This window comes from Talpa europaea (genome assembly GCF_964194135.1).
Source record: "Talpa europaea genome assembly, chromosome: 7".
NCBI lineage: Eukaryota > Metazoa > Chordata > Mammalia > Eulipotyphla > Talpidae > Talpa > Talpa europaea.
In genome coordinates this window covers 61,724,271-61,751,210 of record NC_140074.1, presented here as the reverse complement: position 1 = coordinate 61,751,210, position 26,940 = coordinate 61,724,271, and the positions used below count along the sequence as shown (strand labels likewise).

General features: G+C 38.9%; 1 protein-coding gene across 1 annotated transcript in view; it reads left to right on the top strand.

Moving 5' to 3' along the window:
• The window catches only part of SVEP1 (sushi, von Willebrand factor type A, EGF and pentraxin domain containing 1), a gene marked incomplete at its 5' end in the record, with an annotated part of 147,543 nt that overhangs the window by 46,582 nt on the left and 74,021 nt on the right, over positions 1-26,940 (top strand). Inside the window, 13 exons of the mRNA XM_084236795.1 lie at positions 93-272; positions 6,759-6,938; positions 9,860-10,057; positions 11,387-11,505; positions 13,649-13,778; positions 15,796-15,903; positions 16,913-17,044; positions 18,226-18,420; positions 19,889-20,010; positions 21,287-21,395; positions 23,515-23,679; positions 24,130-24,363; positions 26,483-26,644. Coding sequence (XP_084092921.1) covers positions 93-272; positions 6,759-6,938; positions 9,860-10,057; positions 11,387-11,505; positions 13,649-13,778; positions 15,796-15,903; positions 16,913-17,044; positions 18,226-18,420; positions 19,889-20,010; positions 21,287-21,395; positions 23,515-23,679; positions 24,130-24,363; positions 26,483-26,644 — 2,034 coding nt within the window. The remainder of the gene's footprint in view (positions 1-92; positions 273-6,758; positions 6,939-9,859; positions 10,058-11,386; positions 11,506-13,648; positions 13,779-15,795; positions 15,904-16,912; positions 17,045-18,225; positions 18,421-19,888; positions 20,011-21,286; positions 21,396-23,514; positions 23,680-24,129; positions 24,364-26,482; positions 26,645-26,940) is intronic.

Genomic DNA, 26,940 nt, shown 5'->3' with positions numbered 1-26,940 from the left:
GTGTCCTCTTAATGAAACAAAATCCAAAAAAGAGTGGATGTTTCAGAGAAAAGGCTCACTTTACTTTTTAATTTTATTTCTGTCATTGTTAGTTGTCCACTGCCCTGCCCTGAAGCCTCCTGAAAATGGTTACTTTATTCAAAACACTTGCAACAACCACTTCAATGCAGCCTGTGGGGTCCGATGTCACCCTGGATTTGACCTGGTGGGAAGCAGCATCCTCTTGTGTCTACCCAATGGTTTGTGGTCCGGCTCAGAGCGCTCCTGCAGAGGTATGCAAGCTGCCCATTCATGCTGTTTATCAATTGTCACACTTGATTTCCTTGATTTAAATTCTAATGGACCAGTAAGTTCTTGGTTTCTTTGGATTTCGTAGACCAGAGACCACAGAGAAAGAAAAAATTATAGGAAGTTTAGGGTCAGATCTACTAAGTTCAGTTGAGAACCTGGTCATAAACTATGCCTTTTATGTTCCATTTGTGGACAAGCCAAGGAAGGGCCTGCCTGGGAAGTAAATGGACAGGTTACCCCAAACCTCAGATTTCAAGCAGCTGAGACAGGATGGCAGAGAGAGCTTGGGAATGGTCAGATGGGGAATTTGATGCGACTGTGATTACAGGACTTGGGGAACCACACTTGTGACAGGAGCGTGTACACCCCCAGCCTACACTTGGAATAGATGTTTGCTGTAGAAAGTGAAAGTCAGTAAAGTGAGATGCCAAGAAAGGGGGCAACACCACAAATGGAACCTGAGTCCCACACATCAAATAAGGATAAACACTAATTGGAATGGCACCTCGATTCACCTCTACTCTGCCACTGCTAGGAATGATTTTCCTTATCTTACAACTGTTGCACATCAACTTTCTACAAATCATTCTCACTGCAGTAGGATAAGGGGTGCTGTCTTCTGATTTCTTTTGGTTCCTGGACCCATAAGGGAAGCCAACCCACTCACAACCCCAAGGTCATTTGTGAACCTGAGGAAACAACCAGTTTGCATTTATCAGCTACCTAACCCTGAACCCTAAATAGGAATTTGCCTAACTCAGGTCCCCATGTTCTTAATGTGTAAAAAGACAAGGAAAAATTAAGATAGTCAGCAAGTTGAACAAAGAAGATCTGAAAGAAAGGGGAGGGAGATGAGGAATGGAATCGCTGAGATTCAAAGGCAATTATATTGTTAAAATAAGGCCAGGATTTGAAGAATTGGGAGAAATCTGAGGATAACAACATTTCTTTAAGAAAAAACGATTTAGGGCCTCCGCAGTGGTTCAGTGGGTTGAGCGCAGCACTGTGAAGCTGTCCGCAGCCTCTGCAGTGTGGGTTGGATTCCTGGCCGGCCAGGGAGATACCCACATGGCGCGGCAGACCTCTCCTATCTCGCCCACTGCTCCCCTCAGCAGTGTATTTCAGTCAGTTGGCCGGTTCTGCTCCCCACTCTGTCTCTGGTGAATCCACTCACCCTCCTGCGCCTCTGGCCTGTACCCCAGCTCTTGTATAAAAATAAATAAATCTTTAAAAAAATGGGCCTCCCCAGTGGCGCAGCGGTTGAGCGCTGGGTTGCGAAGCTGCCTGCCACCTCTGCGGCGCCGGTTCGATTCCCGGCTGCTCCCCGGCCACCAGAGGAGGGTCCCGCATGGCGCGCAGACCTCTCCTGCCGCCCGCTGCTCCCCTCAGCAGTGTACTTCGGTCCTTCTGCCTGCTCTGCTCCCCACTCTGGCTCTGGTGAATTCTCTCACCCTCCCGCGCTTCTGACTGTACTCAGTGCATGTATAAACCAAAAACAAACAAACAAATAAGTAAAGAAATAAGACATGCCTCTAGAAAATTTAAAAAAAAAAAAAGGTTTGCATACAATTCATGGACAGAGTTAAAAAAACAAATCAAGAAGTTACAAAATCAACTGAGAAATTCTTCTGAAAGTATAGGAAATTTCAAAGATAAATGATGAAGAATAGGTGACATGAGAATAGTCTCAGGAACCAGACTCTTCTCAATTAAGAATTCAGAGAAATAAAAAAGTAGAGGGAAAGCACTAATAGAAGATCAAAGAATATATCCGCAAGCTGAAATCTTGAAAGAAAAATAATTCAAATCTTTGATACTCAGTTTAAAATCACTTTTTGAATGCCAGAAAAGGATATTAAGAACAGATCCTTGTCTGGAAATGATCTTAGCGAAGTTTCTGAATATCTTAGAAAAACACAAAATTGTATCTAGAAATAAATAGCATTGCCTCCAAAGGAGGGGGAATCAGACTTGCTTTGAGTCACTTGTTCGTCATTATAAATACTAGAAGATAACAGTTTGTTTCCAGGATTCGGGAAGAAAAGAATTGTGCCATAGATTTGAAAACTCAAACAGCTACTGTGTATGTGGGAAGACGTTTTCTGTCATGCAATCTCAAACGCTAAAAAGTCATGTCCCTTTACTGAAAAATTAGCCATAGAAAATCTCTGAGATATATTCCTGTAAAGTCTCAACAGTTAAAAACTACGTAAAATCTGTATCCCTTCTTCCAAATACATCAAGGTAGAAAGTGGAAGACACTACAATTTAACTTTGCACTTATTGGTCTTCTGAGATGAGAAAAGCAGGTTATAAAACCCCTTTAGAAAAAGTTCCAGCTCCTGACTCTCTACGCTCCACAGCTCCCCTTCCTGAGCTTGCCGGCAGACACTAAAGCCAGAAGAAATGACCCTTTCAGGAAGCCATCCTTTGCAAGTTGCTCCAACAGCCTGGATTGTTCTGCCTTTACACTTAGTCCCTAAATATAAACAGTGCGCTGTTGCCAACTTCCTTAGCCTGAAGAGGATGACCTCTAACCACTGCTCCATTAATGCCTCCCAAAATCCAAGTGCAAGTTCTACTGTTAACCAACCCAGCCAGACCCCACAATAAGGGGGTTTCTTAACTTGTTACCCTACAAACCACCACACTTGTTTTATCAATTAACTTCTCTGTCACCTCTGCTAGATTATGAGTTTATCTTGAGCACAGAGTGTCTTCCCCCATCCCCTCAATTCTTGACTATACCTCTGGGAATAATTGAAAATTTAAATCTAATAAATATGCATATTGGTAAGTCCATTGATACACTGATACACTAATGATATGTTCACATTTTTTAAACACAGTTTGATTCTCTTATATAATTTGAGTTGATATTTCAATAGACTGTTCTCTTAAAAGACTGAATTGCTCGTTTCTTAAAAAGAAGCTTAATAAATATTTAAGTACTACTTTAATATGAATGTAAGTCAAGAAATATTTATTGCAGAATTTTTAGCTTGTTGACAAAAATATGTTCCTATTGAAGTAAAAATATGTAGCCATTCTTCATTAAAAAGGAGTGTAAAATGTTTAAGGACTAAATAGGAATTATTGTATATGCTTTATTTACCCTGAGGAGCAATGAACATTTATTAAAATTAACATTTGAGAGACAATGTAATTTGCATCTGGATAAAACCCAACTAGAATTTACTAGCAGTACTCCTGAGATGTGTTGCAAATCCTTTTTGTCTCAGGATGGAAAGCTACAGTTATTTCAGCAATTTCTTGAATCTAAAAGCAGTTCTTTAATATGATTTTCCAGATTTTATACATCTTATTCTTAAGAGTTTATTTTACTCCCCTTTGACTCACTTCAGGCAATTGTCTTTGTGCTATACATGATGGACACTCAGTACAAGACAAAATGTAGAAGGCAAAATTATTCTATGCTCTTGATGGACACATTCAATAAAAATTCTGCTTGCTTGATGGACACACTCAATAAAAATAAAATGTGAAAGACAAAATATTGCTATTCATTTGTTATCAATAATTGACTTCAGTCTAAACAATCCAAGATGGAATGACTCAGGTTTATGGTTTCATCACTAATCCAATTCTTGAATTTTCTCTTAGGAGTCATCAATCCTAAACATATATTTAATGCAGCCAATATTTATGAGCTGCCAACTAATGTAATTTGAATGAGCGCCTTCAGAGTAGATTCTATCAGTAACCTCAATTGACTATGTACTGATTATATTGCCCTAAATCCCTTTTCTTTTATTTCATAGTTAAGCTTTCATCATAAAGAAATATATGCTTGATAAGAAAAATTGGCAAAATTGGAAGAAAGAAAAATATATCTTGCCCAGTGTCCCCACGTAATTCTTAACAAGATTTTGTTAAGAAATCTTTTTTTTTTTTTTTTAAAGATTTATTTATTTATTTATACAAGCACTGGGTACAGTCAGAAGTGCGGGAGGGTGAGAGAATTTACCAGAGCCAGAGCAGGGAGCAGAGCAGGCAGAAGGACCAAAGTGCACTGCTGAGGGGAGCAGCGGGAGGCAGGAGAGATCTGCGCGCCTTGTGGGACCCTCCTCCGGTGGCCGGGGAGCAGCCAGGGATCGAGCCGCTGCTGCCGAGGCTGCGGGCAGCTTCGCAACCCAGCGCTCAACGGCTGTGCCACCGGGGAGGCCCTTGTTAAGAAATCTTGAGAGATTACTCTGTTGTCTTTGGCCTTTAATGCTATCAGAACAAACTGAACCTTCTGTATTTGTAGGGCTATTTTGTTTTCTGCTCAGTGCCTAATGGTAGTGGGATTATATATATATAAGCTATTAAAATAAGTGTATGTGCCTACATAAAGAGATTTACTGAGGTTCATCCCATTGTCAAACCATCCTTTTTATGGAGTAGATCTGCCACCTTTGCTTCATTTAATCCCTTTGGCATATTGAACAGAAATCAACTGTCTCCCCGCCCCCCCCCCACATATCTCTGTTCCTGGCAAGAATGTGCATGCCATCTGACTAGAAGGGTGAGTTTCCATGGGTCAGTGCAGCCCCCTACCTCTCCTGCTCCACCCCTCTCCTCTGCACTTACTCTCTATCCCTATCCATCAAGTTATCCTGCACTTTTTCCATCCCCTCCTCTTCTCTTCCATCTGCCTTTGTCTTACTCCTTTACCCCCTCTTTTGTCTCCCCCCTCTCCTTTCTTCTTTCCTCTCCTTCTTCCTTCTCTTGATTGGAAATCTTAATTGGAGCAGGTCTAAGCTAGAATGCCCATTGCTATTACTACCATCATGGAAATGGTTATTAGGTGAGCAATTAGCTATCTCTGCCATAGCAGCAAAACAAACAAACAAACAAACAAACCAAAAAACCACCACCAACAACAAAAAGACAATGTGTAAGTTAACACTGCATCATGAACTGCATCCTGTGTTTTGGAATAAAGGAGTGAAAAAAAAGAGCTAAAAATCCACAGCTGTGATTAGAGGCTAAAACGTAAGAATTCAAAATTGCAGAGGTTGGGCAGCTTTGCAGAAACCGGGATCATTAAAAAACCCAGGATCTTTGTAGATTTTTGTGATCAGTCCTTTATCATTAGTGTTGTGTGCAAAAATTTTCTCCCAATCAGTGGGATGTCTCTTTGTTTCGGTTACTGTCTCTTTTGCTGTACAGAAGCTCTTTAATTTGATGTAGTCCCAGCTGTTTATCTTTGCCTTCACCATCACTGCTTTGGGTGATGTGTCTTTAAAGATGTTGCTGAGGTGTATGTCATCTAATGTTTCGCCTACAAAGGGCTGATGAGACTCAACAAAGACAAAGTAAATAATCCAGTCAAAAAATGGGCAGAAGAGCTAAAAATAAACTTCTCCAAAGAGGAAATGCAAATAGCCAACAGGCATATGAAAAAATGTTTAACATCACTTGTAATCAGAGAAATGAAAATCAAAGCTACAATGAGATACCATCTTACACCAGTGAGAATGGCACATATTGAAAAAACTAGCAATGAGAAATGTTGCAAGGATGTGGAGAAAAAGGAACTCTTCTGCACTGCTGGTGGGAGTGCAAACTGGTCCAACCACTATGGGAAGCTGTGTGGAGAGTCCTCGACCTGCTAAAGATGGAGCTTCCATATGATCCAGCAATTCCACTCCTATGTTTATAGCAGCACTATTTACAATAGGTAAGCTATGGAAACAACCCAAATGCCCAAAAATAGATGCCTGGATCAAGAAGATGTAGTACATATACACAATGGAATATTACTCAGCAATCAAAAAAGATAAACTCATGCAATTTGCAGCAACATGGATGGTGCTGGAAGGGATCATGTTTAGCGAAATAAACCAGAAAGAAAAAGAAAAATACCAGATGGTCTCACATAGCAGGAATTTAGAAAACCTAAATAAAGGACCAGGAAAAAGGGAAGAGGGAGTAGGATCAAAACAAGGGTGGTGGGAATTGTATGGGGTCTATAACCAAGATGAAAATGCATACATTATGCAAAAATGAAAAATGATGGAAAAAATTATATATATTAAAAAAAAACCCAGGATCTGTCTATGATATCTGAGGACCAAACTGATCATGAACCTGAAATCTCTTCCCTGGAATGTGGCCTGGAAAATCACAGCCAAAGCCCAACTGAGGGCTGTAGGTACCACCCCTTGTCAACCAATTTACAGTCAACATCATCCATCAGGGCCAGGTCCCTTAGACTGGTGTAGTTTCCCACCCATGGGCAGAGAGGTAAGCACACTGATATCTCTTGGGCAATGCATTTGATAAAACATAGGCTTTTAATTGTCTAGTACTAACTCAAAAAATAATAGTGTGTTATTTACTGTTTGGTGTTCTAAGAAAAGGACATTTTCTTGCTTGCAATGTGTAGGCATTATTAAACCTGTAATTATAAATCTGTCCTTATATAATAAAATGTGATCTCATTGTTTTTATTTACATAGTAAAAACATGCCCTCGTCTCCGCCAACCCAGACATGGCCGCTTAAGCTGCTCTACAGGGGAAATGTCCTATAAGACAACATGTTTGGTGACCTGTGATGAAGGGTACAGACTTGAAGGAAGCGCTAAGCTCACCTGTCAAGGAAATGGCCAGTGGGATGGTCTGGAGGCCCGGTGTGTGGGTAAGTTCTTAGAAGACACGGGGCCTTCCGCGATTGATTTCTCTTGCTTTCTGATTTCTCCTGTTTTCTGTGAAAACCTAGAACTAAAAACTGATTTGTAGTAAAAATAAGTATACTAGGTATACAGATGCTGGAAGTATAGCTACATCAACAAATATGTTTATTCCTCCCTGAACCAAAAGACTTCCACAACAGAACCCAATTTTCTAAATCACTAAAGTTTATACCTTCAAATGGTAATGATATTTTTTAAATTAGAATCAGTTGGGTAGAGTTTTTTAAAAACACAGCTTGCCTTTACCTTGTTGATGAAAAGACAAAGTTATGAACAATTGAATCTTGACATTGACCACAAAAATTCTATTTCATCATAAGATTTTTCTGCCTTGTCTTTCATCAAGAGTTCTGATATCTTACTACTGAAATTGGATCCATCATGGATAAATGCAGTAGCTTTTTTACTTTGCTACTTCTTATACACTCTTGACACAATAATTATGGTAATAATAATGATGATGATAATTATCATTCAGCAAATCTGTGATGTATGTCAGATACAGTTTGCCTGAGACCACTAACAATATGTAATTAAATAAACAAAAAAGGGAAGGAGAACTTTACATAGGAAATAAAGTAAGATACGCCAGTACTCACAATGTGAAAACTCGATAATATAAATAGATCATGTCCTTCCAAATTGATATTCAGATTTATTTTAGTATAATCTAGCGTTGGATCCATGGCTGATGATGAGGGATGTCACCAGGAAAATTGTTAAACTTCCTTGGGGATTCAGTAACAGCTCAAGAGTGAACCCTCACTGTGCAAGCTCAGGAAACTCATGTTATCATACAGAGGAGAGATTACTCTTTCCTGGACAGAAAAATGAAATTTACTGTTAAGCAAAGATTCATTTCAGTAACAATGAGATACCTGATATCATGGGTACTGAAAGACTTAGGCCTGGCAAGGGTTGGCCGACTAGCAGAAGCTACAAGGGTACACAAACTATGAATAGACTTAGCTGGCATAAAACCAAAACAAAAGCAATCAGCTTCTTCAGCTATTTCGTGGAATTGAATGAAGTGAATGTGGTGGATCTATCACCATAAGAGGGATGCTTTGACAGTGGGATAATGAATCACAGTATATCTTTTTAGTTGGAACAGTATCTCCTCAAGCTGGAATTTGTGTCTAAGTATTAATGTTACTCCTGGGACTCATCTCTTTCCCTGGTTCCATGAATGACCTACTCTGCTTATGAGAGATCCAGTTTTTCATTAAAAATGGAAATCTATTTAATAATGTCACTGTAGCATTATCCCATCCTAAATTCTCTTGAAAATTATTGTGTGCATCTCTGTAATGCTTTGAAGATTATGCAAGTCTTGGATTTGAAGTAGAACCATCAAAGACAAATCACAATCTTAGTTATAATTTATTGGGAAGCAACTCACTGTAACCCCAAAACTCTAACAACAACCATAATTACTTTGAAAATTCCCATTTTAAAAAATTGATAGAAAATGTATTGAACAGACAAGATGTTCTGCAAAAACAGAACATTTTTTAAACATAAGGACAGTGAGGGAAAATTTATTTTCACCATCTTAAGACAGATTATGAATCCACAGTAATTGAAATAGTACATTCATGGTACAATGATGTACAGAACAATGGAATTGCAAAAATGGCTCAAAAACAAATATTAAATATTTTTAAAAGAATCTGACATTCAAATAAAGGAAATCTCAGGACTCAATTGGGGAAAAAAAAGTTATATAAAAGTGAGTCTGTTTTGACTCTCACCTCAAACAATTTTCTTAATGTGTAAAAAAACCACCCCTAACTGAGGGCTGTTGAGCCCCCAAGTCATTGTATTTGTACCACAAATTTGGCTCTGATTTTCTTCTTGATCAAAGACGAACAGGAAATCTGGGCAATCACATGGCACATACTGTGCAAGAGTAAACAAACCAATTTCTCAGGTTTCAAATTTGCTTTTCCTGGCACAGGGATTTGAAAGAAATCCTTTCAGGGAAGAGGTGGAGTGTTTAGGGGCACATGAATCTGCTCAGCGACCTCAAAAAAGTTAACTATGGGAAAGTTACTGCTATGCCTTCTACTCTGATTTATACGTGGAAATAATTACAACACTCCTTGTTGCACAGAAGTAAATGAGTCAGTACATACAAAGTACTTCTTGTAGTGCCTGGTGCAGAGTGGGTGCTGAATAAATGTTAGCAATTGTTGCATGGGAAACACAGACTAAAGGTACTATAGTGTTGCCAGTAGAGTCACTATTACAGTAGACAAGTGTGCAGATGAATACATGGGGGAGAAACACATACACACACACACCCTGCATTAAGTCCTGGTCTTGATTTCCCATCCAACCTATAGTCTGCCTGATTCACCTGCTATTCTTCATCTGCAATAAATACAACATTAAGGGTCAAAGCCCTAATTATAATACATTGATTTTAGGGAGGGTATAAAAACTTCTCTAAGAAAGTGCTTATTAAAGATGGCACCCCAAAACTCATAAGATGCAGACTGATTGCTGATTAGATTACTTAATCCATGAAAGAGGGAATCTGATTTGCTATTTTATACTTCAGAGCTTCAGAGCCACCACAAACAGAATGAAGGTGCTCCAAGAAAATGATTCAAGTCACAGTTGGCTTTGATTAAAATGCTAGAAATCTTTCAAGGTTTTGATAACTGGCAAAATGACATGAGGTGACTAAAGAGATATAATTTGGCATTGTTTACAACATATTCTATGTCTAGTATCATATACAGATATTTGGTGACATCAATTCTAAGGCAATGTAATTGTATTTATTTTGGTAAAGAGAATGTGTGGAATTTTCAGTTTGCGGGAATACTGGTGACAGTCTCTCACTTATCTACTGTAGAGCGCCACTGCTCCATCTTCCAGAAGCCAAAGGGTGTCATTATATTCCCTCCCAACTGTGGCAAGCAGCCAGCCAAACCTGGGATGACTTGTCAGCTAAGTTGCCGCCAAGGATTCGTTTTATCTGGGATGAGAGAAGAGGTGAGATGCACCACCTCTGGAAAGTGGAGTGCCAGAGTACAAACAGCTGCTTGTAAAGGTATGGCCCCATGTCTTGGTTAGGTAAAATCCACATTCCTACGTTATGACATTGGTACAGCATGAGACTGTCCTTCTGTACTTTTGCTGCAAACCCATGATAAAATGGTAGGTTTACAGATCCAATTAAAATATATTAGATAATGGCAGGAGCAATAGAAAAACAAAGATCCTGTCAGAGGTGAAATCACTTAAGTTTTCCATTAGACAGAAATCTGGGGAATTTCTGACCCCTATTAAGCAGGCAAGACTAAATTAATTAAAAAAAAAACACAAATTATCAGCTCTTTGAAACCTGTAATTCATAAAATTTACAGAACATCTCCATCTTACTTGTAACAAGAGCAGACAGCTATGCAAAAGGAGGTATTAAAGGTTCTTAGAAGTAAAAATATCAGATGTCTCGTAAGCGAAGAGCAAAAATGTAGAATGATGTTGTTGAAAACAACATTAGCGATTTGAAGATTTAACTGTGATTTCCCTCAGAATGGAGAATTAATCAGCAAAGAATTTGACAATGTCACCATGTTTGATTCAATACCTTGCACTGCAAAACTTTGGGGCAAAAAATACCATCGGTTTGATTTGTTGTTTGTTTTGATCGTACATTTTGCAACACAGATTAATTCTACTTGACAGCCTTGTTCTCAAGTGTAGTGTCTCTCTACCATAGTCACCATTCATTTTTCTCTTTTTCTTTATTTCATTCAAGAAATACTTACCAAGTTCCAACATGCCAGGTAGTGTATGACACAATGGGACAAGAGATATACTGAGCTTCAAAGAACTTAGATTCTATTGAGGAGAAAATTCTATTTCATGATTGTGTATTGAATTTCATGATTAGGAAGGAGAAGGGGCAGTCAGATGTAATGGAGCAAGCACCTAAATTGGACCAAGGGGCTAGGGCAGCCTTCAGAGAGAGCTTCCTGTGTCAAGAACTTATGTCTAAGTGGAGAAATAGAAGACAAGTATGAGTTCTTTAGGTAAAGAGGGGAGAGGGCCTTGATTCAGACAATGAAAGAATATAGACAAAAGCCCAGGGGCAAGCTTGACCATGGAGCTTCCATGAAATTGAGAGGCTCCAGCATGGGGAGTGAGTACCAGTAGGGAACATAAGAGATGAGGTGAGACCAAGAGATCAGCAAGTACCAGCTGAGGAATTCATGCTGAGAACAAGTATCCTGTCATCAGTTGCACATTCCAGATCAGTCAAGAATTGGGATGTAAAACATTAGCCACCAAGCATTAATACATTTTTAACCTCTTTCTTAAATGACTTAGAATTACAAATCCATATACTGATTGCTTTGTGTATTTCCTGAGTCAGATATAGAGGCTCCTCAAATCACATGTCCTAAGGACATTGAGGCCAAGACTCAGGAACAGCAAGACTCTGCTAATGTCACCTGGCAAATCCCAACAGCTAAAGACAACTCTGGAGAAAAGGTAAGGCTTGTTGTACAAATATTCAAATCCTTTTTCAAGTGGATTTTACTCAGATAGGTGTGGTATTGAAAAGTTACTAATACCTAATGATCATACTCTACTCATAGATGTTAATGCCTCATCTGATAGAAGAAAGATCAACCTTGAATTACAATTCAGAAAAATCAAATAAAAATCTTCGGTATGGAAACTTTTCATCCAAGGAATTGTTGTCTTGTTATATCCACTAAGAATTATTTGCCTCTTACTAAGCTCTGAAGATTTTCTATTTATGAATCTTTTAAAAAATGCACTCAAAATGATTGCATTTTGGTCAATCTAGAGGAGATGACATCAGTCTTTTCTTTCCTAAAACCAGCATTATTTAGAACACAGTATTTTAGTATTGTGTATACAGTGGCTTGAATTAATTATCCATCAGATGCTACAAAAGGAATTAATACAGGAATTTAGCTGCCTCTTAAACCTATACTATTAGTATTCATATACATATAGCATTCATATACATATTTATATATCTCTGTATACCTTAAATTGTATATTTTCATATCTGCATGTAAATACATATAAATTGTGCCAAATAGGACATATGTGTGGGGGAGGTGCACAGCACCAACACCATAATACATAAGACTGTTCTGATAATTGTGGTGAATATGCTTACAGTCACGGTAACTTAAAAGAGATTATTAATGGTAGTTGCTATGCTGTGCATTAACTTTTAAAATCTGATTTTAAAAGTGCATATCTGACTTCTTGGGCTACATGTATTGTAGGTGTATTGAGTGGATTTCTACTTTCCATTGAAAGGCCCACAAAAGCACGCATCATCCTCCTTACTATCCTGGTTATCATCAAAGAGTCTGATGAGGATTCACACTAACTGTAGCACTTGTATGGTGAAGTATGTTTAAAAAATACAGTGGAGTATACAAAAGTATTTAAAAAGTTTTAAAATGTCTACATTAAAAGACAAGTAGCAAACTAGAAAATATCAAAATAAAGAAATAGAAAAAATATTTCAAACTTGTCAAAGTTTAGAATGTTTATTGCATAGCATATTAATAGAAATTAATTTTTATCACATTATAATTTTCAAATGAATGAACACAAACATAATTCCAAAAGGAAAGACTATATATTATGCAACCATATGAGAATATAATGGTTGGATAAAACATCAAGAAACTGTGAGTTAAAATGGTGACCTGTGCCATATGTTTTGATTTACCAAAGAGTAATAGTATTTAAAATATATCAGGGAGGGCCTCCCCAGTGGAGCAGTGGTTGAGCGCTGGATTGGAAGGCTGCCTGCAGCCTCTGCAGCTCCAGTTCAATCCCTGGCCGCCAGGCGAGGGTCCCACATGGCGCGCAGACCTCTCCTGCTTCCCGCTGCTCCCCTCAGCAGTGTACTTAGTCAGTCTGCCTCCTCTGTTCTCCGCTCTGACTCTGGTGAATTCTCTCACCCTCCCATGCTTCTGACTGTACCCAGTGCTTGTATAAATAAACAAACAAACAAATAAATAAATAAATAAATCTTTAAAATAAAATAAAATAGATCAGGGAACTTTGAGTTGAAACCTTGATGCTGACACTATCAAGTGCTGTCAGTGGGAATGTAACTTGTGAACATGCTTTGAGAAATTTTGTATTGTCTATCAAAAATGTGACTTTGAGGTTAATAATTCTTTTCATGGAAAATTAATATAAGGACATAATTAAAATATTTTTAAATTCTCTGTATAAAACTTTTCTCAGTGCCGTTTACAACAATAAAACTTGGGGCCAATTTAAATATCCTTCAAGGCCTTTTCTTAATGAAGTTACCATATATTTATTCTACAGAACATTATAGAGACATTTAAGAGTCATCTTAAATTCTAATTTTATGTAACAACATAAAAAGTGTTTAGGACCATTATATTTAAAAAGCAGGAAACAATATTGCACATGTATCCCAGCACTGTATGTAAAAAGAATAGTCTGGAAAGAAATAAAGACCATGCCTGATTTCTTTTTTCCTTTCTACCTTATACATAAAATATTGTCATTTTCACTTCTCTTTCCTGATAATACATAAATTAAAAAAAATAAATGTACTATTGATATCAACTTTAACTCTGAAAATACTTATCTCCAAAAGGTGTCAATCCATGTTCATCCAGCTTTTACCCCGCCTTACCTATTCCCAATTGGAGATGTTGCTATCACGTACACAGCAATCGACCAATCCAGCAACCAAGCCAGCTGCACTTTCCGTATTAAGGTTATTGGTAAGTCTTCAAATTACTTGGACATGTTTGTGAAAATAATCCGGTACCCCCCAAGGACATGGCTTCTTTATCTTCAGCTACTCCCTTTCCACCGATTGTTCCTATTGGCTTTGAAAACCACTCAAGACACTCCCTCTTTGAAACCTACACACCCTTTAATTCTTGTTGTATTTATTTGATTTCTTCCTATGTGAGTCTTTTGAAAAGTTCCACTGGTGAACACCTCTTTCATCTTCACTGCCGTATTCTCAAAGTCACTGAATCAGACTTGTGTCTCCTTCACTCACATAACTATTTTTTTTATCAAGTTCATCAGTCATCTCCAGAGTTACTCCTACATACTTTCAGACCTGATTTTATATAATCTTTCATTAGCTGTTACATTATTAACCAAACTCCCCTTACCAAAACTTCCTTCTCCCCTAGCTTGCCAGCCTTTTTCATTTGTTCTCTCATTTTTTCTTTTATCCTTCTTTACCTCTCCTTGACTTTTCTTCCTTAGACCTACTCTTGGATGTGGATCATCCTTGAGGGGCCTAGCCTTTGTTTTCTTCTCTTTCTTCATGACTCTTCTTCCATTACCAACATTCAGCAAGTTATCAATTTCTGCTGGTTTGATCTGCTTAATATCTCTGAGATCTGGCCCATACCCTCCTTCCTTATGACCACTCCTATACATTACGCCTTCATTTTTTTAACCTGGCTCACTGGATCACCTTCCAGTTGGTCTTGGTGCTTTTAGTTAATTTATTACCTGATCAATTGCTACAGATCCCACCACCAAAGTAAAATACATGGAGAAATATGTTGCTCTCTATAGTGTCAAGAACACAGACTCTGAACCCAGTTTCTTTGAATCCATCCCCAATTCTCCCCCTTAAAGATGGTACGATGGGCCCCCCTCTGTGCCTCAGTCTCTTCGTCCTTAAACAGAATTAACAAACATATTAACTCACAGGGCTCATGTGAGGTTTGGGGGTGTTTTCATTGTGAAGTTTTTAATTCGTTAAGATACAGCTGTCATGTGAACTAGTGCCTGACACACATTAAGCTCTTTGTAAACGCATTGACTTATTACTCTGTTTGTCTCAGGTATATTTTAACAAGTTTCTTTTAAAGCCCAATATAATAAATTGATTTTGTTTGAGGAATGTTACATCGCTTCTTGTTTCATAGCGCTTAGTTGTTTTTTTTTAATTGTTTTCTCAATGTTGTTTTAAACATGAACTTCACCAGTCACGTGGAAAATCTGCTGGATTTGTTTTTCTGTGATTCAGTGATCTTAAACATGGAAATGTGGTTCAAGAATTTGCCAAGTGTAAATTTTTCACAGTAAAGAGTCAACATGATAAATTATAAAGTGTGTACTCAAGTGTCTTGCTAGACACTAGCTGAATTTTCAAATTATGATGGAGAGAAGAAGAATGGAAAGGAAGACGGAGCAGAAAAGAGGGAGAGGGAGTGAGGAGAGGAGGGAGAGACAGAGAAATAGTCCAAACCTACATTTTCTTGTTTTTCTCACATGACTAGGGGTTAGTGTCTCACTGGGTCCCTCCATTTAGCCATCTCAGCCCCGTCTTGACTCTTTGGTTAAGAGGAGGACCACTGCAGTGACAGGTTAGGTTATTTTACTCCTTCTGCTTATCTGGGAAGATTCTCTTCACTTCCAGGTCGATGAACTCAACTGTTTCAGGTGGAACTCCCAGATCAAGTGCCCACCACATCCAGAATTGTCTGACACACTGTGTGTTCAAGGTGATTTTAGGAACCTGTTATTTCTTCTTCAACAGGCAGAAGGCAGTTCAACTCTTTCTTTTGAATTGAGATCTGGGATAGGATATACCTCATCATCAGAGGGGCCCTAGGGCCAGCCTTGCCACTATAGTTTGTTAGCATTGCCACTGAATATCAAGGCTCTGTCTCTGCCAGCACAAGTAGACTGACATACTCCATCTATACTCCTCCATCGCATTTGAATATCAATTGTGACTCCTTTCTCTGACCACATGTTCTTTAGACATGGAGCCCCCTGGCATAGACCGGTGCAGATCCCCACCCCCCATCCAGGTCTCAGAGAAGGAGCACACGGCCACCTGGGATGAGCCTCAGTTCTCAGACAACTCAGGTAAGGACACTGGGATTGTGTTGTCAGCAGGGTAACACTAAATTATATTTTATTTTAAAAAGGATGAAAGTGGAAAAGCAATTATCTGTTTAAGTGGAATGAATAGTCATGTATGATAGCATGTTTTAGTGCTAGGATAATTATATATTGCTTATTTATAATCTGATATTATTAATCTTACCTCTCCATTCAGTGCTCAGTGGACACTTAGACACCTGTGCTAGGTGTTGTATTTGGAGGTATCTTAATAAATTCATTAAGTCTGTAAATTTACGTCATCCTGGAGGTATAAACTATGCATTTGATTGGTATTGCTAGCACAGTTCTATGTATTTATGCTCATTTCCTAAACATTTATAACTTTTTTTAATTTCTTAGGGAAGTGTTAAAAAAATGGACAAGCACATTAGTTTTGCTAAAACCCAGTAAACAATAATAAAAATATAAAATAAGTTTCTTTTTTTTTAAGATTTACTTATTTATTTATACAAGCACTGGGTACAGCCAGAAGCGCGGGAGGGTGAGAGAATTCACCAGAGCCAGAGCGGGGAACAGAACAGGCAGAAGGACCGACCGAAGCACACTGCTGAGGGGAGCAGCAGGCGGCAGGAGAGGTCTGCGCGCCATGTGGGACCCTCACCTGGTGGCCAGGAATGAAACTGGCGCTGCAGAGGCTGTGGGTAGCTTAGCAGCCCAGCGCTCAACCGCTGCGCCATCAGGGGAGGCCCCTAAATAGGTTTCTTAATTAGAATTTTAATGTGTAGATAGACTGAGTGACTGAAGGAAAATCACTTATTTAGCAAGAATGTTTTAATAAATTTTTAAATCTACTATTTTTACGGTTGAGTCTAAATCTTGCATCTTTTATTTTGTATTTCTACTGGCCAAATAGATAGAATGCCCAGCTGGTTGTATAAATAGAAAATGAAAATGCAAAGCGAAAGAAGTGACTGATAAAAGTGACTTCAGAGCCCTAACCCCAGAATGAGATTCTGTTTCTCCTTCCTAGGGGCCGTCTTGGTCATCACCAGAAGTCATACACCAGGTGACCTTTTTCCTCATGGGGAGACGGTGGTGCGGTACACAGCCACTGACCCCTCAGGCAATAACCGAACGTGTGACATCCACATCATCATAAAAGGTACTCTCTTCCCAAGACCCCCAAATCTAGTTGACAATTGAGATATGTAATTTCTATTGCATTCCTTTGTCATCTCATGGGGCAGAAGTGTTGGAGGAGGCTCGGGATGAGGGATAGATGTTTCAAAGTCCATGTGGAACAGTGAGATGCCTAGAGGGGCTACCTGGAAGTCATGTGCAGCCCCATCCAAAGTCAGGCTTGTGTTTGTTAGCATTGAGTACAAAGGTGGGGGCAAGTAGATAGGGCATGGCCATGCCAATTAATGGGATGTAAGCCAGGGTGGAGTGAGCAGGGGCTGTTGCCTGGGGGGCTCCATACAACCCAGGGTACAGACAGAAGCGCAGGAGGGTGAGAGAATTCACCAGAGTCAGAGTGGAGAGCAGAGCAGGCCGACTGACGAAGTACACCACTGAGGGGAGTGGGCGGCAGGAGAGGTCTGCGCTCCATGTGGGACCCTTGCCGGTGGCCAGGGATCGAACCGGCACTGCGGAGGCTGTGGGCAGCTTCACAACCCAGCGCTCAACCGCTGCGCCACCAGGGAGGCCCCCAGTCTAAGCATATTATCTCTATAAGCGTATTATCTCAGCAGGCACTGGTTTCCCAGTATGTTCCTCATGCCAGGACCTTTGCTCTCAGTGAGAGCCCCCCCACATGACCCTACATGTAGCTGACGAGCAGGAACTCTAGGCACCAAGGCACTATTCCTGAGAACAAGGAGGGCTGAAGATTCCATGCTCCATTTGGGAAAAAAATAGACTGTGAACCTATTTATTACTCAGTAAACAAGAACAACATGTCACTGTTCTGCTCCTGTTTTGAAGGCTTGAGGGTGCAGATTCTGAGCGTGTATCTGCTATATGATCTTATGTCTCATTTTCATTTTTCTGAAAGGAATGCCCAAAACAGCAAAACCACAACCCCACATCAGAAATACTTTGAGCTTTTCATCAAATAGACAACGTCTCTTATGACATGTAGGTATTGTCTTTCAAGAGTGCCCAGCTAGGAATCAGAAATCCTCGTAGTCCCACACTAGGGATTTATAGTGAATGTTTTTCTACACATTTCCTAGGCAGGCAGTGGACAGGAGAAATCCTTTTCAAAGTTCAGCTTAGACCCCTAGAATTTAATTTGTGTATCTCAGACCTCTGTAAATGAGTGATATAATTTTTTCCACACAGGTTCCCCCTGTGAAGTTCCATTCACACCTGTCAATGGGGACTTCATTTGTACTCAAGACAGTGTTGGCGTGAACTGCACACTAAGTTGCCTGGAGGGCTATGATTTCACAGAAGGGTCGACTGAGAAGTATTACTGTGCTTATGAAGATGGAATCTGGAAGCCTCCTTATTCCACTGAATGGCCAGACTGTGCTAGTAAGTTTTAAATTTTTTCTGAACTTCTTTAGTGGATCCAAGTGCTTGTCTGTGCGTTTCTAGGCATTGGACAGACATAAATTGCTTTACTTGGGTGTTAGGTTTGGTGAGTGGAAAATGGCACCATGAATTTGAAGTGTTTGCAAATAAATAAATGTCCATCCCTCCATTTACAATATTAGCCCATTGAAGTCTAATTGTGGATTGGGTCACTGTAGGATAAGGTCCCACTAAAGGCAAGATCATCTTGGCACTCTCATTGTTATTTACCAGAAATACCTAAAGAGCTTAGTCAGCATATTGTTCTTGACGTGTAAACTTGAACTTAAACTGTAGTCTGTCTGCAGAAGAACTTAGGTTTAAGAACCAACCTATGTGATGGAATGAGAGAGATTAGTCATATTCTCCTTAGATCAGATTTAGAGCTTTTCTATGATTTTTTAAAAGATTGATTGGTTGATTGATTGATGCATACAAGAACTGGGGTCTAAGCCAGAGGTGCGGGGAGTGAAAGGATTTACCAGAGACAGAGTGGGAGCAGAATAGGTGAATCTACTGAAATACACTGCTGAGGGAGCAGCTGGGGAGATGGAAGAGGTCTGCTGCGCCATATGTGAGTTAGCTCCCTGGCTGGGGATCAAACTCACGCCGCAGTGGCTGGCGAGAGCTTGATAGTGCTGAGACTTTAACCTCTGTGCCACAAGGAAGTCCCCTTTTCTATAATGTTAAATATATATTGTTATAAAAAATAAACTGTCTTGTATGAATAAATAGTCTCTGGTGTGAATCTTTGATCCAGTTCTACAGATGAAGGTGAAATGCCAGTGCCTCAGATAAAGAGTAAAGCCCACTTATTTGAGTCATTCTTTTCTCCAGATTTGGGGAATAAAGAATACTGAGCAGTCAGTAAGATTTTAACAGTAATGCACTTAGGAGGCATTGTCACTGAATATTTTGAAATATCTTGCTGAGTCTAGCCATCCAAGTTCTGGCCCAAGGAGTAATTTGTCTCTAACATATATTACACCTTCAAGGAGTATGACTGCACATAATATGTAGAAAGTTTTCAATGTCTGTTGGTTGGAAATGTAATATACATATACAAGATATATGTTTATATAAATACAAAAGATGATCTCTTTGACTCAGCCAGAAATTTTAAAAATTCCCAGCAACACAATGAAAACAATTTTTATATCTCTTATTCCCTTGAATGCTCACTTTTTAATCCAATTGGAAGTGAAAGAAAAAATAAATCAAAGCAAATTCATCACTGAGTAATTGCTCAGCTCAGGATTTATTACGATAAGTTAATGCCTAGACACTTTCTTTAACTATCATCATTTGTTTTTGTAACAGTCCCCAAAAGCACATTAGAGTAAAAATATTGTTACAGTTGTTCCATACAAAGTTAAATTTTTTGTTTTGAAAACAGTAAATTGAAGTTATTTTTTCCAACATTTTCCAGTAAAACGTTTTGCAAATCATGGGTTCAAATCCTTTGAGATGCTGTACAAAGCAACTCGCTGTGATGACATGGATCTGTTGAAGAAGTTCTCTGAAGCCTTTGAGACCACCCTGGGGAAAATGGTATGTCAGTAGTAATCCTTGTTGTTATATATTAAAGGATGTTGTTGATCTTTTTATTGTCTCTCTGGGTCACCTGCAATTGAAATTCTTTACCCCAATGAGTTCTTTCTTCTTTGTGATCCAAATTTGTTCTAATAGTAAGAATTTCTCATACATAGGTTTTGGAATTATAGAATGAATGATAAGCAAGTCGATAGTAAAACATTTTGAATTTTTAAAAACATTCTAAATCATAAAGTCAGAAAACTGAGGGTTCACAGAGCTTGAGAATATTCATTATTTAAAATCTGACAAATATCTGTTATTTAAATATGACTGCAATCCTTTTATGATCAGATAACTCAACATTTAAATGACCTTTCATGCATTTTAAGACTCTGAGTGGTTATAGGGACACAAAGTGATATATTGAGTGTATTAATAAGCATCGTAAGGCAGGAAAAATGGTATATCCATATTGTATCCTTCTGTATAACAGATTCGGTAGCTTAGGGTATAGATATATTCTGAAAGTAGGTTTAGTAGGATTAGTAGATTTGCTGTAGAATGTGAGATAAGGAGAGGAGTCAAGATGGCAGAGTATACAAGTACACAAATGCAGGTGTAGTACACAGGGTGGTAGAACTGTGTAAGGGAAGCCTCTTTTCTGACTTCTATTTTATCACCGAAAAACAATGCAGCATGATAAGCTGAGAGCTGATAATGGCCACAAGAAAGGGCAGTACGTGGTATATTTGGCAGGTCAACATGGGGAGGCTTTAAGGGAGGTGCAAGGTAGCATGATCTGAAAACAGCCATGATGAGTGAGGACACTTTCTCTACCTCCATTTAAGAAAACTGGAAAGTTTGGTTTCATTGGGAGCAAAAGTGAAGGAAGAAGAGAGTAAGTAAAAATGTAAGAGTATTTGCTGCTTACTGATTGTGAGCTGGAGAAATGTTTCCAGGACTTGGAGAGGGCTGGGACATAGTGGAAGAGAAAAGACCCATGCGGAGTGGAAGCTCAGAGGCAATTAATATCCCAGGAGACCTGGGCTTCTTGGGGTGAATGTTATAAACAGAGACAGAGGTATGAGTCTAATCCTGGGGCTCCATAGGCTTTGAGATGCTTTGGGGAGGGAGTGTAAGAGGATCCAGTTTTTTCAAGAAGGTGCAGAGCTCTAGGGCCCTCTCTTGGCCCCTGTTGGTGGGGTCACCAAAGCCCTGGGGACACAGGCCTTATTCACAGCACACCAGTGTGTGATTTACATTCTATCCTCTTCATTTTTTTTTTTTTCAGGTCCCATCATTTTGTAATGATGCTGATGACATTGACTGCAGACTGGAGGACCTGACCAAAAAATATTGCCTTGAATATAATTATGACTATGAAAATGGCTTTGCAATTGGTAATTAAATTATGCAGTGTCAGTAGTTTGCAAGACTGAGCAGCAAAATAAGAAAGTAATTTCAGAAGAGGGAGGCAAACTAGAGAAATTACCTTTTTTTAACTTATCAATATTTTAAGATGAATCAACTATATATATTATATATGTCAGGATGTGCTCACTGTTCTTTATGGATATTTTAAACTGGGATATAAAATAAATTATTTCAAAATACTGGGTTAAATTTTTCAGGATGAATACTAAGTCACATTGATATGATATCTTAGAAGAGAGTCATAATAGTTACAAAGTACCAGATGCAATGTATCCATATGACATTCAATTGCAATTGCAATTAAAATAGCTAAACATGGAAAATATTTATATTCCTCCACCAGAATGTGTTAAGAATCAATTTATTCAAGTAACGTACCATCAAATGGGATTTTGATGTTTTCTCTATGTTGACTGAACTGTCTTATTAAGCTTATTCCTCAGTGTGGTGTGGGGTTTTTTTTGTTTGTTTTGTTTTTTTTTTCACTAGGATATCTGACCACTTAGCTCACTGCCTTAATATTTCTAGGAGATTTCGGTTGTCTTTCTTGGGTCTTTTATTAGCAAAATCATTATCCTTTCCAGTAATTACACTTCTAATTTTTATTTCATTCTTATATAACTGTTCAGAATTTCCAGAGTAAAATTTTTAAAAATGATGGTTTTAACAACATAGTGTCATGATTAAGCATATGGTCTCTAAGACCAACATTTGGGTCCAAATCCAATATATTTTTAATAATATTGAGAATATATATTATTTCAATGTTATATAGTAATACAATATATAAATATGTATGCTATTTATATATGTCTATATTATTTTACAAACATGAATCTTTTGTTAGCATTATAATAAGGACATTTTTCTGTTATTAGATATCATATTTAACACAGTGTTAATGGTCACATACTATTTCATCCACCAGTTTGCCAAAATTTATATAAACAATTCCCTGTTAGAAAATGTGGGTTGTTTTCTATTTTTAACTACTATGTACAACTTTTCAGTGAATTCAGAAAAATTAAGCAAAAAACAACTTTCTTCAGTGGAAAACCTATACAAATACAATTAGATGTTTAAGGTATGACTAAGCAACAGCAATGTGCCCAGATAAATACTAATACCAAAACTTACTGAGATTTTAGAATAAGTCAAATACTGATCTTGATGGTTTATATATGTTGTTTCAGTTATTCCTCACAGTCATGAGGTAGGGATAACTATCTCAATTTATAAATGAAGAAGGTGCAGTTCAGAAAGATGAAAGTAATTTGGTAAGATCGTGCAGCCATAATCAGATATGGAGAGGCCACAATCTAAAACCAGGTAGTTGATCATGGTGATATCAAGAACATCTAAAGAATCACACATATCCATTTCCTTCCAAAATAGTTGCATTATATGTGCATTTAACTTATATGTTTCAGAAACTATCCCCACCTTTAAAATATGATGCAGAAATCTTGAATAATCTTCATAAAAGAAAATCTGTTTATGTGCATTTAATTTTATGAAGCTGCTATTTTAAAAAAGAAGAATGGAGCAAACCCTGAAAGGACATAGGAATGATTAGAATTGTGCATTTTCTCTCTATTTACCTCTAAAGCTAAGATAGTTAACCACTAAGTCAAAATGGTTTAAATGCCTACATAACTTTATACTTGTTTTCTTCTTTAAGGTGTAATTTATTGGTCATCTAAATTTAATATGAAATACATGAAAACTATAATATAAGCTTGTAGATGACTTAGATTCTGACCACACAGTGATTAGCAGAGTGGAAGGGGATGAGGGTTATGAGAAACAGGTAGAGAGGGAGTCAGTTTGATAGTGGTGTCTGGTGCCATAACTCTGGTGGTGGTCGTGGTGTGAGGTTACACTCCTGAAACAGTCTTGTCAACCTATGACATATCAATAAAAATAGAATAAAGTGAAAGTTTATAGACAGAACCCTGTATGTAGTACATCATGAGCAATTTCAAAAATGGTCAAAGCAATTTCATTCACACTTTAACATGACAACTTAAAAGCTGGTGAAGACTTGACAGTAGAAGCCTTGGTTTTTCTGTCCTAACCATGCAGGTCCTGGTGGATGGGGTGCGGCTAACAGGCTGGATTACTCTTACGATGACTTCTTGGATACCGTGCGAGAAACACCCAGAGGTGATGGCAAAGTGAGTCCTTCACGGATTAGAAGAAGCCCCCCATTATCTGACCACAAAATTAAATTAATTTTTAACATCACAGGTAAGGATCAATAGACTGCCTGATGTGAAATTCTTGGTTGGAAAACCATTTTTCAAATCTTCCATTGTTACCATTATTAGGAAATGAAGATTTGGGAGAGCACAGTCACCTAAGTCTTATTAATTTTTGCAGTTTAATATCACAGATATATTTTGTGCATCTCACCCAACAGTACCTTGTTTGGTGCTCAAAAGAAAGACTTTACAGAAATTTACTGTGCTATCATGAAGAACTCTGCGAAAAGATTAGATCCAGAATATGAGAGAAGGGTTAAAACAAATGGTTCTTAATTTTGTCCATGTACTAGCTACTCAGTGAGCAGTGGTTGAATTGACTTTTTCCTGGAAGAGTTTTAATATGCTGTTTCTTTCTGGCAAACACTAAATACAAATGGCTTCCTGAAATACCATACATGTGTGTTATGCTTTGCTCTGTTTGTGTTTACCCTAGCTAGTGTGCCTTTACCGGATGAAAGAAACGATACCCTTGAATTGGAAAATCAGCAGCGACTCATTAAGACACTGGAGACCATCACAAATCGACTAAAAAGGACCCTCAATAAGGAGCCCATGTATGCCTTTCAGCTTGCATCTGAAATGCTGGTGGCTGACAGCAATTCCTTGGAAACAGAGAAGGCTTTCCTCTTCTGCAGACCAGGTTCAGTGCTGAGAGGGCGGATGTGTGGTAAGACTTCCCTGCAGTCCCACATATTTGGTGCATGTTGGGCCAAATGAGATGAGGAAAGTCATTTTAGAACTATTAGGGATGTTGAAATGAAATGCATTTTGCTGCTGGGTGTTTGCTGTTATTACTCCTGTTTCAAATGTGTAAATAAGTAACTTCTGTTGGTCAGACAAGAAAACTATTTTAGGTTGGTGGCTCAAATCTTTATTTTATGTATAGCTGTTTAAGCATTGGCTGCTGCAAGTAACTAATACTTTTTGCATACTTCTGTATGCTGGCTGAGCACCTCTTGTGCTTTACCTTGGTATAAATGTTTATCTCTGAGGTAAACTAAGGCCGGTAAGGCTGACCCATCCAGACCGGAAGTGGTGTTGCTAAAAGTCCCACTCAGGTGAACGACACCAACCCACTTCACCATTTGAAAGTGTCCAGCTCAGTGATATTTAGTATAGTCATGATGTTGTTAAACTGTCACCGCTGTCATTGTTCCAGAGCATTTTCATCACCCCAGAAACCCCTCTGTGCCTTGAAGCAGTCACTCCACATTCTCCTGCCCTCCCTGCCTGTTAACTTTTAACCTCTGTTTTTGACAACTGCTGTCTGAATCCATTCCAGTCTGTTTCCCAATTACATCATTGTTTGTAGATGGTGGAAGTTCCTCTAACCCAAATCTTTACACTCAACTAAACAAAATGACATGAGCCCTCCGTTAGACTGTAGGCGTGGGATTTATGTCCCAGTTGGGAGATCTTTCTTGACACTTACTACAATGGCCTGAGCTCATAGAGTGAATGGCCTGAGCTCATAGAGTGATGGAGGCAGCCACCTAAGGCTCATAAAATGGTCTTTCTGAGTCTGCTCTTGTCTCTTCTCCACACTAGGAATAAACATCAGAAATGGGCTTGTCCTGCATCCCCACTCCTCAGTGTAGGCTTCCTGTGTCAGCAAACCTCAAGTACTTGACAAGATGTGTTTTAACTCAAGCCTCACCCCAGTACTAATGCAACAGACACTTTGGGGACAGAGCCTTGGAATTGGCATTTTTAGTGAGTTCCCAGTAATGCTTACACACTTGAACATCTCAGAATCAACTGTGTGCTGATTCAAGTGTCTTCCCCATAAGAATACCAACTGTGATAGAGCCTTTTTCAGTGTGTTTATATTTCCTCTTGGTCTCAGGATTTCTGAGTTACCATCAGCCTGCCAAAGAGTAGAACAAATCTCAAGGAAACAAGGCCTGTTTCCTTGGGTGTAAAGATGCTTCAGTCTTGCCTTCAGTGTCTAGTAATTCCTATAGCCAGAGACAAGGACCTACTTAACTCACCTGTTTTAAGTTTACACTTTTACCTTTTTTTTTTGTTTCTAGAAATGATGCTATAAATGGTTAAGCAGCCAGTTTCGTATAGGGAACCATTCTGTGGAGCAGTTAAGAAAATGTTTCCAGGGCCTCCCCTCGGGGCGCAGTGGTTGAGCTCTGGGTTGCGAAGTTACCTGCAGCCTATGCAGCACCGGTTCGATCCCCGGCTGCTCCCCCGCCACCGGAGGAGGGTCCCACATGGCACGCAGACCTCTCCTGCCACCCACTGCTCCCCTCAGCAGTGTACTTCGTCAGTCTGCCTGTTCTGTTCCCCGCTCTGGCTCTGGTGAATTCTCTCACCCTCCCTCGCTTCTGACTGTACCCAGTGCTTGTATAAATAAATAAATAAATCAATCTTAAAAAAAAAAAAATGTTTCTAATACCTGAAAGCCTCAAATTAACATCTTAATGATCATTGTTTTATCCTTTTCTGCCACCAGCCTTTTCTTGGTTCGTTGTGTGTTCTCCAGGATGATCTGGTTTAGCGAGGCTTTAGCTCACACTTTACAGCCTCCATCATATGAGCTCAACAAGAATTTGCATTTTCTCGGAAAAAAAAGAATTCATTACTGTTGGTTTCTAGGAATGCATTTCTAGAAGGCTTACTGTGTGACTAAACCCCTGGCAGTAAAATTTAACCCATAAACACAGTACCTGGAGTCACGCTTTATTATTTCCATGCCTTAGAAATAATGAACCCGAGTGTGTTTCATTGCTGTGGGTTTTTATAAAGTCAGTGTTTCCTGTTTGTTTCTTCTTCAGTCAATTGCCCTTTGGGAACCTATTATTCTCTGGAGCATTCTGTCTGTGAGAGCTGCTTGATGGGGTCCTATCAAGATGAAGAGGGACAGCTGGAGTGCAAACTCTGTCCAGATGGAACTTACACTGAATATCTCCACTCAAGAAGCAGCTTGGAATGTAAAGGTAGGAGCTTGGTGTACATATTGGCCAGAAGAAATCTGAATTTTGTATTGTTTTAAAGATTTATTATATTTATTTATGCATATAAGAACTGGGGTCTAGGCCAGATGTATAGGGGTTGGGGGGGGCGGTGAGAGGATTCACCAGAGACAGAGTAGGGAGCAGAACATGCGGATCTACTGAAATACACTGCTGAGGGAGCAGCAGGGGAGACAGGAGAGATCTGCTGTGCCATGAGGGTTAGCTCCCTGGTCGGTGATTGAACTCATGCCATAGTGGCTGGCGATAGCTTGATGGTG